The sequence below is a fragment of the Chenopodium quinoa genome, unplaced genomic scaffold (genome assembly GCF_001683475.1).
Source record: "Chenopodium quinoa cultivar QQ74 unplaced genomic scaffold, ASM168347v1, whole genome shotgun sequence".
Lineage (NCBI taxonomy): Eukaryota > Viridiplantae > Streptophyta > Magnoliopsida > Caryophyllales > Amaranthaceae > Chenopodium > Chenopodium quinoa.
The window spans coordinates 4,342,621-4,357,739 of NW_018743175.1; the positions used below are offsets into that span (position 1 = coordinate 4,342,621).

The 15,119-nt window shown below is 35.3% G+C and overlaps 2 protein-coding genes across 2 annotated transcripts; both read left to right on the plus strand.

Annotated features, from left to right (window-relative positions):
- The first annotated feature begins 1,910 nt into the window (after positions 1-1,910).
- Positions 1,911-2,864, plus strand: LOC110732864. The gene has a single exon (XM_021912861.1). It carries the CDS (start codon positions 1,911-1,913, stop codon positions 2,862-2,864), a length of 954 nt encoding a protein of 317 aa, XP_021768553.1.
- Positions 2,865-6,679: 3,815 nt separating this feature from the next.
- LOC110732606 (lysine-specific demethylase JMJ706-like) lies at positions 6,680-14,566 on the plus strand. The gene is made up of 11 exons (XM_021912568.1): positions 6,680-7,437; positions 9,079-9,466; positions 9,618-9,774; positions 9,861-10,080; positions 10,772-10,825; positions 10,922-11,001; positions 11,105-11,382; positions 12,084-12,479; positions 12,563-12,954; positions 13,057-13,236; positions 14,205-14,566. The coding sequence occupies exons 1-11, from the start codon at positions 7,435-7,437 to the stop codon at positions 14,526-14,528; spliced, it is 2,472 nt and encodes an 823-aa protein (XP_021768260.1). The 5' UTR covers positions 6,680-7,434; the 3' UTR covers positions 14,529-14,566.
- The last annotated feature ends 553 nt before the right edge of the window (positions 14,567-15,119 follow it).

The following is a 15,119-nucleotide window of genomic DNA, read 5'->3' on the forward strand; positions in this document are numbered from 1 at the left end:
GATCATACACCTGAAACTGATCTTGATAATAACACACTCTTCGATGAGAACGAAGAGGAAAGCGTACCAGAGACGCCGCAGTATCCTCCACCAGTTCGCATACTGGAACCCAACCAGGTTCCTGCACGAGCGACCCGTATTTGATCTGTTGCGGAAGATGAAGCTCTGATTGGGTTGTACTTGCGGATTAGCGAGGATGCTATTAAAAGTACAAGCCAAAAAGCAACTAGCCTATGGCGCAATGTACACGTAGCATATCAAACTTTGCATACGCAGAAGCCGCATATAATTCCGTCAAGACCTATTAAGAGTCTGACGTCGCACTGGAGAAGGTTGGCAGCGAACACACTGCAGTGGATATCTTGCTATGATGAAGCAGGTAGACTTCCGGAGGGAGGGAGTGGTTACAATGAAGCTGACCGTATGAAAAGTGCGGCGAAGCTTTTTCATGTCGCCCAAAGTCGCAATTTCACTTTTCCTCATGCAATTGAAATGCTTAATAAGGATCCAAAGTGGAGGCCAAAGCTGAGATGGTCAATGTCATTGAAGGAAAGAAAAGCCGCTTGTGATGCTGAGGAGCAAGGTAGTGCTGGAAGTGGGAAGAGGTCCAGAGATGATGTAGGGGATGAAACCCCTACGGATGGTTTTTCATCTGGCGGTTTACAACGACCCGAGGGTGTCAAGAAAGCAAAGGCGAAGCGTAAAGGGAAAGCAGTAGCAACAGAAAGTGGTTCGTCTGAGCTTAGCGAACGAATGAAGGAATTCGCTACAATTCGCGAGAGGGAGGCCATTCTGAAGGAAGAGAGGATCAAAATTGAAAAGGACAAGGAACAGAGGAAAAGGGAGGAACTTGACATTCATAAGATGAAAACCTGGTTTGATATGGTGCAAGCTCTGAAGAATTCGCCTACGCCACTCACTTCTGAAGAAGAGTCGTACAAGAATTTTTTACTGGGTAAATTACAAGGCTTTTAAGCATGTTTGGTTGTAGTAGGTCTACGCTTGTATTAGATAAGTTATTTATTAAGCGCAATTTAGTCTTTTATTTTTAAGTTGTATTAGTGGTGTGGTTAATTTCAATGTAAGATGTACACTTGTATTCTGATTTTCCAATATTGAATGACAATTTGTTTAACAAGTTGATTTAAGTTGTCATTCATACCGACATAATTGCTTTAAATCTTTGTCATTGTGTAGTCACATTTTCCTGATTTCACTTTATCAGAATGCTTTAACTTTGTGTCATTGATACCGACATAATTACAATAAATCTTTGTCATTGTATAGCCACGTTTTCCTATATTCACTTTATCAGAATGCTTTACCTTTGTGTCATTGATACCGACATTATTGCACTCAAGACTTGTCACTGACAACTAGCATAGTATACCTATTCCGTGGTTGAAAATTTGATTCCTGTACTTGGTGTGGTCATTCAGATTTGTAACTACATATTCATTTGATATTTTTGCTATATATAGTAGGCATGGCACATATCCACAACCACACCAATTCATCAAGTAACAATATTAATACGTGATGTATTCTAGACCATCATCAAGCTCAAGTTCAAGCTCATCTTCTTCAAATACTGAAGAATATGATCAACTTGTTGATGAACTCTTCACATACCAACCCCCATCTGTCCTCATGCCCCAAACACAATCCCAACACACTTCAAAAAAACCTAGAGGGGGTATGAATAGAAGAGATAGGGAAATTGGACATGCCAGGTTGTTTAATGATTACTTTTCCGATAATCCTGTGTACAACACCACCCAATTTAGAAGAAGATTTCGTATGCAACGACCTTTGTTTGTACGTATAATGAACAAGGTCGTTTGAAGGTGATGTTTACTTCTGGAAGGTTAGGTTTATCACCTCTGCAAAAATGTACAGCGGCGATAAGAATGTTAGGCTACGGCATGGCTGCGGACGCCGTGGATGAATACGTTCGAATCAGTGAGTCAACCGCTCGAGTTTCCCTTCAACGTTTTTGTACCGGGATCATAGATCAGTTCGGAACTGAGTACATGCGAAACCCTACAACTGATGAATTGGCCAGAATACTGCATCAAAATGAACTGCGTGGTTTTCCAGGCATGATAGACAGCATTGATTGCATGCATTGGGAATGGAAGAACTGTCCAACGGCTTGGAAAGCGCAGTACGCCGGTAGGAACAAGAAAGCAACGCTAATACTGGAAGCCGTTGCAGATCAGGATTTATGGATATGGCATTCCTTCTTTGGTATTCCTGGATCTTGTAATGACCATAATGTCTTATACCGTTCCCCAGTGTTTGATGAGGTTCTGCATCGTCGAGCTCCTCCGGTAAATTTTACCGTTAACGACCATGAATACAACATGGCATATTACTTAGCTGACGGTATTTATCCGAAGTGGGCAACTTTTGTTCAGGGTATCACAACCCCTCAACTTCAGAAAGATAAAATGTTCGCTGACCATCAGGCTGCTGCTCGAAAGGACGTTGTAAGAGCATTCGGTGTTTTGCAAGCTCGATTTGCAATAATACGAAAACCGTCACTGGCGTACGATGAGGACATACTGCGAGACATAATGAAAGCATGTATCATTATGCACAACATGATTGTTGAAGATGAGCGCCACAACTACACTCGAGCCGAAGTTCTAAGAGCCTTCTACGAAGAAGATCAACAAGAATTAACACCAGCATCAACATCTACAACGCCACCGTTTGAATTCAACGTAGGCCGACCTACCAACTTTGACTTCAACGCATTTCTACAGCGAAAAGCTTCCCTCCGTGACAGAGAAATTCATCTATCTCTGAAACGTGATTTAGTCGAACATATTTGGCTACGATACGGGCCACGTAATTAGGGAGAAATTAGCACGACTTAAATGAAGCCAAGTACTATGGCGTAGCTACTTTTCCGTACGCAGTCGAGTTATTTTTTAATAGTTTTGTTTATTTTATTTCTTAAGTTTAATTACACATGACGTTGCAAATGTTACTGGTTTCTAGTGTTGTACCGCTTTTTAAAATGAATAAAAATATTTAAGAAATTTTGAGCTTTTTTTACAATTATTTCATATAACGTACTTAATTTTACGACAAATTTTAACGATTAAAAGGATACAAATAAAAAAAACAAATTAACGAAATTTAAACTAGTTTTTTTTTTTTGGAGTAATATTGTTAAAATATAAATGAAATAAATACATAAAGAAGTGTTGTGTAGGAGAGAGAAAGCAATGGTGGGGTATTGAAAAAGTAAGAGAGAGAGAGTGGTGGGTGAGCATTTTTTTGCTCACCATTGGGAGATAAATTGTGAAAAAAAATTTGCCCATGAGCAAAACAGATTTGTTGAGAGAGAAAGTGGGTAGAGAGAGAGTGAGTGAGCATTTTTTTTGCTCACCATTGAGAGTGGTCTAATAAATTGAACAGGTCCGGTAAAAGAAGAACAGAGAAAGTATATAATAAGTGAGAAAGTAGATTAATAATCTTAGTTATTTGTTATTTATAATACAAAAAATGAGTGTTACTGCAGCGAATAGAATAGACGGAATGAGTTTTTATTCTTATTCCCTCTGGTTTTTTGTAAATGCATCAGTTTGACCGGCACATATGCTAAGATGTAACTTTGACCGTTAATATTTTTAATTGTCTATTAGTAAAAAAATTGTAACAAAATTATATTATGAAAGTAGACATTATGTAATAATATTTATTTATTTTATAATACCAAAAAATTAAGTCAAACATGGCATATAAATAGTGTAAAAATCAAACGGATGCATTTAATAAAAACAAAAAAAGTATTTTTTAATAAAAAAGCATACGAGTATAAGTAATCCTCCTATCTCAAGAAAGATTAAGACGAAAGGAGTACTTGTATAGAAGAAGGGTGTTAAATGAGTTGTAGGATGTACAGCGCATGACACCCTAATCCCGTGGCTAGACTGAGGGATACGTATGCGGCGATGCTTCCTGAATCATGAATCCTATTCTTTGTTTGCGGAAATTCGGATTGAATAAGTGGCGTACATTCTCAAAGACCTATTCTACGCTATCAAACTTTAGTTACCCACATTTACGACCACGTCTATGGTCAGAAACACACGTATCAAAAGTTGTTAGCTTTTTATGTTTATGTTTTTCTCATTAATGCTTTAATTTCTTTGCTATTTTACCAATCTGCATGGGTATACATCATTTACCAACTACTCTCATCTTCATGGTTTCAAACTTCCAAATCTTTACTTTCATTCATAATGTTCTAGAACGAAAGTAATTTACATTTTGTTGGATTGTTAATGTAGTTGGTATTCTCTCTGTTCCTAATTACTTAATCGTAGTATTTAGTCTGTATTTGAGCTATCAAATTAATTTTACAATGTAAAAGTTGGTCAAGACTCAAGACTGGGAAAAAGGTTACTTTTTATACACAGTCAAGGTAAAGATCATAAGAGGAGAAAAAATAATAAGATCAAATAATAATGAAATTTTACTGTACTGAAACTAAAAAACGTTACAGTTATCAATAATCAGTTGGATAAATTAGGGGTGCAATAGTGTAAACACAAAGTGAAATCAAGGCTAATTACAACCAATTAAATTTAATGAATTTAGTAACATAACCCAATTAATGTGAGTATATCTATTTTGAATTCAGTCAATTCATATTAAATCACATTAATATAGATGGAATCTTTAAAGTACATTTCGTATCCGACATTTGTAGACAATGCAAATCTCCACTGGTCAAATAGAAGATGAAAATAAAAAAGTACACTCACTCAATCACATCAATTAAATTATTTTTTTTCTAACTTTTCCACCTTTTAGTGATTTTAACATTAACATTAGTTTTCCCATCAAAATCTTGATACGTGCATTGTTTGTTTGGTAATTCTACCTTGAATATTGAGAAATCCAAAATAGTGGTAGCAAGTAATGTTGATGCTGACATGAGTTTAAACTATAGTACTTTGTATTATAGAAATCAACTACTAATTTGACCAATTATAAAATTCTATGGATTTGTATATAATAATGAAGATAAATATGATTAGACTAAGTACGATTATTGTCTACCTATCTTAATTTACAATAATGTTTACTAAACTAATGACGGAAAGAAATAATAGTCAATGAAGAATATATAGAAGAAAAGTGGAAGAATTGAAATGGTCAATCAAACATGTGATCAATAAATGTTTCACTGTGTGCGTCACATTACAAGCATTAATCCATTATTGAAATAATTTGATTAGTTGTGATAATCATTGTTTGAGGACATAATAATCACCTAAGTTGGTATTATTTTGTCGGATATAAGTTAATTTGATTTTAAAATACATACTTTGTATATTATTATATTATAATTCCACCTCTCTAATTTACCTTATTCATAATATTTGCATAGGGATAAAGAAGAGAGGTCGAAAAAAATAAAATGACTAATGGGTCTAACTCAAAGAATACACAAAAAAGAAATAAAAAAAATTGAAAATGATAAATGCAACCAAATAAGGACTCCCCAAAATGAGATTTGGGACAAAGTAAAATGAGACAATCAAAATTGGTATGATAATGATAAATGTTGAACATTTTATGCTGATGTGAAAAGAATAAATTAAATACTTGTAATAGAAATATAGAATTGCAATGTATTAGCATAGTCTTGCATGATAGCTAGTAGCTTGCCAACCTTTCACAATGCTTTGTAATAAATTAAAAATAATAAATAAAAAATAAAAATTTAAAATTAAAAAAAAGTTTTCATACAACTATATATACAATTGTGGGCCAAAGTTTTGCCATTGTTAGTTGAAGATTTGGTTGGAAAACAGTTGCATGAAAGGTAAATTGGTAACCTAGTTAGTTTTAATAAAATCAAATCGATGCATCCATGCATAGTATGTTAACATGTGAACATCATAATGTATTAGGAGATAAAACACTTTATAGTGTTCTTAATCAAAGTGGTTAATCAATGTTTTGCATGTATGATGGTTGTTGAAGTAATTCATCAAAATAAAGGGTATGTGAAATAATGTGCGCATGAAGCAAGAGTATACCGAATACAGTGTTATACTAACATCTCAATACAAATATAGATTTAAAACACCAATAATGATTCCGAACAACCCTTAATAATTTAAAGTATTTAGCTGGTTTGAATAATGCTATATTAATTAAAGATTGAAGAATCAAATGAATAAGAGACATGATATTTGAATTCTTATTTTCACTTATTTTATTTCAGATAAGTGTTGATAACATAAGTTCAAGAAAAATAAATCTTTATAGAGTTATCCATTTTTAATTTTTTTTTTACGAAAGGGAAACTCAAATTTAAATTACAACTAAAATAAATTTAATAAGTTAAGGGAATTCAAATAAGTGAAAATCAGGTGAATAAAACATACCTTTATATAAAAATAGGAAAATTAACACGTAAAACATCTACGAATTAAGATGAACACACAACATTTTATATAAAGTTTCGATTAATGTTGCTATATACAAAGTAGATATCAATTTAATGACATAATATGGGCTACAAAGTACGAGTATAAAAAAGTGTTACATGCATCACTATCCTTACACGACTCTCCTCCTACACAATGAAAAAGTAAAAAACCGTCTAAACTACCCAAAACATACAAATATGATTCACTCTACAATACTCGAAGGGTAAAATGGTCAAATAAAAGAGTAGTAGTGTACAAAACAAGGGGAAGAGAGATGAAACGCGTTTCAAGGGGTCGGCGAATGGGTTCGGTTTAACCACCTAACAACCACCCACTTTCCCTTTCATTTTAATTTTCCTTTTTCTTTTCCCATTTCCATAATTAAATCCTGATTAACCCCTTTAATTCGTAAATTAGGAAACTAATCCCGTATTATACCTCCATTAAAGGCAAACGAATATAAAACTATAAATTTTTCTTCTCTCTCCTCTTTTCCGGTTTCCTAAGCTTTTTCCCTTCTTCCCTCCTATTCATTCATTCATTCATTCATTCCCACTCTTTTTTCTCTCTCCTCTTTTCCTATCTTCTCTGCCTTTTTCTCTCTCCTCCACCGGTTAACTCCGTTTCCCGGTTTCCGGCTATTTTTTTTCACCGGAATTTTTTCCCGGAGATCATTCTCTCTCTTCTTCGTAATCTTCTTCAATATTTTTTTTTTATTTTTTTACAAAAAAGGAAATTAGAAAGTTTCGGATCTTCGTGAAATTTGCATGAATTTCTTGAGTTTTATGGTGGTTGAGTAGAATGTGGGTGACGATGAAGGCTCTGTTTTCGAGGAATGTGGAGATCGTGATCTAGGGTTTGGTGGAATTTCGCTTTTCTTCTTAATTTTTTTTTAATTTTCCTTTAAAATTCAATTTATTTTCCGGTGGAGAAGAAGACGGAGATTAACGGCGGAAAACCGCGGAATGAGATGGTACTGTTTCTTTGAATTTTTTTCATGTAATTTTAGTTTTTTTTTAAAAAATATTTTTTGGGTTAATTTTTAGGGTGCATTATCATATAAGGTAATTTAGACCTTAATTTAATGTCTTATGAGATGATATAATCATTTATATGCTATTTAAGAAGAAATTTAGAGCAAAATTTATTTCTGCTGATGGATGTACTTTGATTATGTCATATTTTTTTTTTTGGATTGTGAATCGGAAAAAGGCGTAGATTGACTTTGAAGACTTAGGTTGAATTTTATTGGGTAAAAAATGGTTTCTATTTTTAGTGGCTGCCTAAATTTGTTTTGCATGAAGTTTGGTCAAACCTTTTAATTCAACATAAAAAGGACCTTTTATTTTTAATTATGAAATTGACTTGTGTGGTTTTGAATTGGTGGGTTCCAATTTTGTGGAAATTCATAGATTTGTTCAATTATTAGGAAGTTTGGTTGACTCTGTTTGAATCGGTAATTGTTCCTCAACTTTTACAGTCACTTTTATGAGTTTTAGTGCTGGCATGTCACATAAAAACGGAGTGAGTTTATTAGGGATGTTTAATGCTATATTCAATGCTTCGTGTGGTGGTGTTGGTGGTGGTTTTTGTTTGTACAATTTACTTGTTTGCGGGTTTGAAGGAGAAGGGGGTGGGGTAGAGGGATTTTACTTAATTTTTCTTGGAGGGTGATGGTGGTGCTTTGTGCAATTTACTCATTGCGATTTGAAGGAGGGAAGGCATAGGGTTGAGGGGGTTGTACTTATTGTTTCTTAGAGGGTGGTGGTGGACTGGTGGTAATGCTTTGTACAATTTACTCGTTTGCGGTTTTGTAGGAGGAAGGGTGGTGGGGTTGTGAGGGATTTCTACTAATTGCTTCTTGGAGTTGGAGTATCGTATAGATTGGAGTCTGATCATGGAAGCTTGTGAGACGGTTATTGGCACTCAGGGAATAGTTTCATCAGTTCAATTAAAGATTCTGAGGTTTACAGTTGTAATGATAAGTTTCATAAGGAGTATATTTTTAATCTGGATTTCATGTTGGACTTGTAGCTTTTGCTCCAATTGCGCAAGACTGACTTTCTGTTTTTTTAGTTATGATCAACTGTTTGCTCTATGCCAGTGTTCTTTGATTTTCCTCAAATGCAGAAGCCTATCTCTGTGCCAGTAAAAACTTTTGATATACATGGTAGTAATCTAGTGCATGGCCTGATAGAAGGCATGGGGCATGCTAGCGTGCTTCCGTTTCTGCCCGTGAGATTCATGATATACGTCTTATTCTGGTTTTGCTGACTGTTATTTATTACAACTCTACAATCCAAGAATAGTTTTTGAACTTAGGTGTGCCACCATTTGATCCTTTTAGACTCAAGCCAACTAGTTGCTGTATGGGTAATTTCGTACTAAGCTCCCACATGATAATCTGCCTTGCCGCTATTTTTTTCAAAAAGTCTGGATTTCTTCCATATTGAATTGGCAAGGTCCCTTCATTTATTTATTGTATGACCTAAAAATTTGACCTCTTAGCTTTTTAAAGATAGCTCTGGATCAGTAATTGTAGACTGAATGTTATGCATACTTTCGTTGTGTCTCATCTATATGTCCACTCATGTTATCTTTACCGGAATTCCAGGTGGAAGGGCGGGTCTGTTTGTCGAAAGAGACTAAAAGTAGCTGTTTAGAGACGCTGAAGCAGAAAAGGCTTCAGCGAATCAAGGCAGAAACAGGAAACGGGGGTACCAAGGTTGCTAATATGATTGCTAGAAGTGGAGGCGATGCATTGAGATCTTCAGCATCATGTGGCACAAGAATACATGGTGGTGCAGATTTGTTTAATTGCTCCGGTGCTGCTTCAAATGGGAAGAAGTTTTTTCCAAAGCGCAAGGTGGAGAAGTTTAACATGTCCGATTTAGATTGGATTGATAAAATCCCAGAGTGTCCTGTGTATCGTCCAACAAAGGAAGAATTTGAGGATCCTTTGGTTTATCTAGAAAGAATAGCACCAGAAGCATCTATATATGGTAACTAGCTATTTTAAATTTGTATGTTATTGGACATGTATCTTGTTGTGGGTATATCTTCTCTATCACCTGATGCAATTACAACTATTTGTGATACAAGCATTTCCTGTGCATTCTTTGATACTAATTGGCTGTAGGTGAATTTTTTCAGGTATTTGCAAGATAGTTTCTCCAATAAATGCTTCTGTGCCTGCTGGGGTTGTATTGACGAAGGAGAAAGCGGGTTTTAAGTTTACTACAAGGGTACAACCACTTCGTCTTGCTGAATGGGACACTGATGACAAGGTTACCTTTTTCATGAGTGGAAGGTGATTTTCTATTCCATGACATGATATTAATCAATAAAGTGGAGGAATTTTCATGTCTGAATACTGACTAACAAATTTTCTTCCAGAAATTATGCATTTCGTGATTTTGAGAAAATGGCGAACAAGGAATATTCACGGCGATATTGTAGCACTGGATGTCTTCCTGCTTCGTACTTGGAAAAAGAATTTTGGCATGAAATAGCTTGTGGGAAGATGGAAACAGTTGAGTATGCATGTGATGTTGATGGAAGTGCCTTTTCATCCTCCCCCAGCGATGAACTTGGTAAAAGCAAATGGAATTTGAAGGTACTCCAAATTAATCTGTTTTGTGATCGTTTGTGTACTGTATTTTGCCAGTTCTCAGATGGTTAAAATGATAATTGCAATAAAATGTATGCAATAGCAATTATAGCTTTTGATAACTGTGCACTCTCTTTAGTGACACCAGTGTTAATAATCTGTTGAGGGAAGCAAAGAAGAAGAAGATTATTATTGCTTTGAATCTGAACTGTTTTTGGTTTCATGTGTTTGGAACTTAGTTACCCTTTAAAATGCAGTCCATTCCTTAACTAGACTCTCTATCTGAAGTAGGAAAGAAGTTTGTGGTGCATTGATCAGCCTCCCCTCTAGATCAAGAATGAATCTGTGCCATTATGACATATCATTGCGGTTTAAAATAGTCTATAAGAAAACATGCTTGGTAGCTTATGTTTTGCTTTAGTTGATTGTAGTGGCATTGATTTCAATTCAACAAGCAATTTTAGAGCAATAAAGATGTCATATATCTCATCTCTTTTCTCTCTTCAAATTAACCTTTAAACAGAAATAGGGTGGTCTGGCGGTTAATTGGTTTGGAAGCGACTTGTTGGCTATTGTGCAAGAGCATAAACCATCAATTATGTTACTGTTTTCTATGAGATTTACGTGGTTTATTGTTGTCTGTTAATGTTTCTACATTGTATCTTTTTAAGTTAAATTACTTGTTCATTTATTTCAGAAACTCTCTCGGCTTTCCAAATCTGTTTTGCGGCTTCTAGAAGCAGCTATCCCGGTATGCAGAACTACCTATTGTAAATTATGATACCTTATTCATGTTTTATTTTTTGGGCCATTTTAATTAGTTGGTTACCTTTATTCCATTTTACAGGGAGTGACTGATCCTATGCTTTACATAGGCATGCTTTTTAGTATGTTTGCCTGGCATGTTGAAGATCATTATCTGTACAGGTACATACACTATATCATTCTGGAACTCTGAAGAATGTATTTTGTAACTTCAAGCTTTATAGTGGAAATTCTTGTTCATTTGCTCCTTGTTTTCTGATGGCAGTATTAATTATCAGCATTGTGGGGCTCCTAAAACTTGGTATGGGATACCTGGCAGTGCGGCTTTGCAGTTTGAAAAGGTTGTGCGAGAACATGTATACAATGAGGATATTTTGTCAACTGATGGAGAAGATGGAGCATTTGATGTACTGCTGGGAAAAACAACTCTATTTCCCCCGAGCGTTCTGTTAGAACATGGTGTCCCTGTTTATAGGGCTGTGCAAAAGCCTGGGGAATTTGTAATCACATTTCCTAGGGCATATCATGCGGGGTTTAGCCATGGTATGGTTAATATCTTATTGGGTTGATGTTGCCTGCCTTTATTTTCAGTATTCCCTGGTATATGAAGTGATATATGTGTCTGTATGCAATTATGCATCTCTCATCCCCTTTATTAATTTCTGAGCATATAATTATTATTTGTTTTGGTCTTTATCTCTGAATTAGGTCTAGGAAATTGAAATTTGTTTCACCTTGCATGTCTTAATTCTTTTGTTATGCCACGAAAGGTTGGATTTAGGTCTTCAAATTAGTTCATAAATAACATATTGACCACTTCAGAAATTTCGGAAGAAGTTTCTGCTTATCCACATAGTTGATGAACATAAGCATGAGTTATTTATGAACTAATATGACAGAATTAATGAAGAAAATCCTATGTAATGCAACAAAAACAGTGATATAAAGTTTTGGGGCTGGTGTGCTTCCCATTGATAATTTGTTTGTTTTGATGGTCAATCGAAGATGCTTCAGGTGAAGGACACATGGTTAAATTATGAGAAGTTTTGCTTTTTTGGCAGCTGTAATTTGTGACAAGTACATTGATCTTGATGGGTGTTAATGGTTTGTTATCATTTGTTTGCTTTTGGTTATATCTAAAGTTCTGACTAGCAAATACCCTCAGTGAATTGCATATATCCCATTTTGTCTGTTTATTTGTACATGTGGAACATCATGATCAATGTTAAGATGTGTATCTGCAGGTTTTAATTGTGGTGAAGCCGTAAACTTTGCAATTGGAGACTGGTTTCCTTTAGGAGCGGTGGCCAGTCGACGTTATGCATTTCTCAATAGGGTTCCTCTATTACCTCATGAAGAGCTTCTCTGCAAGGAAGCAATGATTTTGCATACTAGTCCTAATCCTGAAGATCTCAATCATGCAGCTTACCATTTGAGCTCTCAACTTTCCATTAAGGCTTCATTTGTAGAACTTATGAGATTCCAGCATCGTGCTCGATGGTGTCTAATAAGATCAAAACTTTGCTCAGCTGTTGCTATGGATGCTTATGGCACAGTTTTATGCTGTCAGTGCAAATGTGACTGTTATGTCGCTTTTGTTGGTTGCAGCTGTTTGTCACATTTTGCGTGCCTCCGCCATGGTATGTATAGTGCTTTAAGTTGTTACTTAATGGCCATTAGTTTTGTCACTTTTATAATTGAATGTTATTATAATTCATTGTAGATATGAGTTCGTTCGTTTTCCCTTGCGGTGGTGGCTGTACGCTACTTATAAGGAAAGATCTTCCTGAACTGGAAAATGCAGCAAAGAAATTTGAGCGGGATGAGGGATTACTGGAAGAGCTTCAACAGCCTTTGGGAAATGATGATTTGCTTTTGCTGTCAACCATGTTTCCTGGTGAAGAGGATGAATATTTCCCCTTCTGTGATATTACTAATGAGGTGCATCCAAATGATGATTTTGTAAATGATCCATCACAAATAGATTTTAATTTTGAAGGCAGTCCAATTCCAAATAGTAAAGAAATTGTTGCGAACTCGTCAGAAACTCCGCTTTCTTGTGCTGCGTCTACCCTCTGCTCTTTCCGGGGTTATGATTTTACTCACTCTAACAATGTAAGATTATCTACTTGTTGAGATGGCTGCCCTTTTTTCTGTAAAAATTATATAATACTACCTCTTGACACTGTATACTAATTTTGTTCACTTTGCTTGCAGGTACACGACTGTATAGATTCAAATTCATGTCAGACTTCGATATCGAATTTGTCAATCAGTGCTGATCACTGCAGTGATGATTCTGATTCAGAGATATTCAGGGTGAAACGGAGATCTACTTTGAAGGTTGAGAGGAAGAGTGTAATTGGCGAGAGCAATTCGGATTACGCAAAACATCAGGTATTGCTGATGTTTCTAGTTTGTCTTTGTATTTGAGTATAATTAGTACTCCCATCGTTTCCATATGATAGTCCCATATGGAATCAATCACGTAAAATAAGAAAAGAATATTTGGAATCTAACATTAAATTACAGAAACAATTCATCATTAGTTTTGCCTTATTAAATTTATTTGATCTTTTTTGGGAAAACATCAGCCAGAATTGCATAATTCAAATGAGGGATTTCCTTACTGAAAGCCATTATCAATCCACAATCAATTAATTTTCAGAATTCTTTTGACATTTTATTAACCAACCAATATGTCCTCAATTTACAAGCTTTGAATTTAGTCAATATGGGTAAAATAGGAAAAAAAAAATTAATTTAGATGGAATATATTCAATATGGGTGGATTTTTTTGAAATGCCCAATATAGGATATGAGACTAACAAATTTAATTGAAGGGAGTATTCCTTACTGACATATCGTATCACAACATTTATATAATCTATACGGGGAGTTCTATGATCTGGGTAGACTTTATGGCCATGTGGGTTCATTAACTACCCTGCCAATGTTTGTGAACTTAATTTACAGACTTGATTGAGGTGGTTGTAGACTGATGTAACTCATTGATAGTTTGCCATGGTCCACCCCTTTTTGTACATCACTCGGGCTTGTGAACCTTTAATTTGACCATGCACAAGCTACTATTCTTTGTTACTCTGTTTTAATATGGGATCTTGCAAATAGGTGAATTGGATTAATTAAGGGATTAGGAGATTTCGTTTTGGGATATCTATTTCCGTTGCTTATATATTGTTGGATAATTTATTGCGAAAATCTGTTTTGTTTATGACATAGTTGTATGCTTATATATGATGGATAAGTTTGTATGCTTGTTATCTGGCTTTTACATGTTGAACTATGTTATCGAGTGTTCTGGCAAAGCATTTGTGACATTGTTGTATCATGTTTACTTTCAGGGGCTTAAAAGGTTGAAGAAGTTTCAGCCGGAAGGAAGAGTTGAGGAGATAGATCCCGGTAATCACTGTGAGTTGAATAGGAAAAGTGATATTCACTTAAAGGATGGCAAGGTTATTGTAACGAGGGATGGTCCTATATCCATCAAAGTAAAAAGGACGCCTAGTGATGGACCAAGTATCAGACACAGAGATCATCCCTCGAGTGGAAGATTCCAGCAGAACATTGGAAAGATAACAAGAGAACCGCATCTCTTAGAGATAGGTCCAAAGCGTCTTAAAGTGAAAGGCCCTACATTTCTTGGGTCAGAGAGCAGGTTAGATTAACTATTAAACATAAAAAAGAAAAAAAAAAAAAAAAAAAAGACAACAATTTAGTTAGTCCACTCTCCGGGCAACCACCAGGAGGGGTCTGACTTTGCTAACTCTGATTTTCTTTTAACGCGGGGGTCCTAACTACATTGAAAAGTACTACAGAAATTTGATTTTTGGAAGCAGCAGAGGAATTAACCGTGGCTAGAAGATTTGAAATTCTTTTGTGCAGGCCTTAAATTGGGGCGTGTCGCACCAGTTGTTATTCTTGGGGGTTCTTAAGCTGGAGTGTTTTTCTGTCTTTGGCGGGAGAACCTTTCTGCATCTGGGGAAACATAGAAAGTGGTTTACTGTACATCTTTTTTATTTTTATTTTTTCCCACCTTTTTTTTTTATAAAATTTGGTTAACCAATTCTTGTGAAGACTATGGGCTATTTCCGGAGTCTTCATGTTTTTAGGGTTTTTTCTTCTTTAACATTAGTCTGCTGCTTCCCTTGGTAGGGTTCTTTAAATTCTTTTTGTAGTTACAGCTGATTAAACGTTGTAATCTTCTGACTACATTAATAAAATTCTATAGAAAAGCTCTCCTTTTCCTGTTATTATTC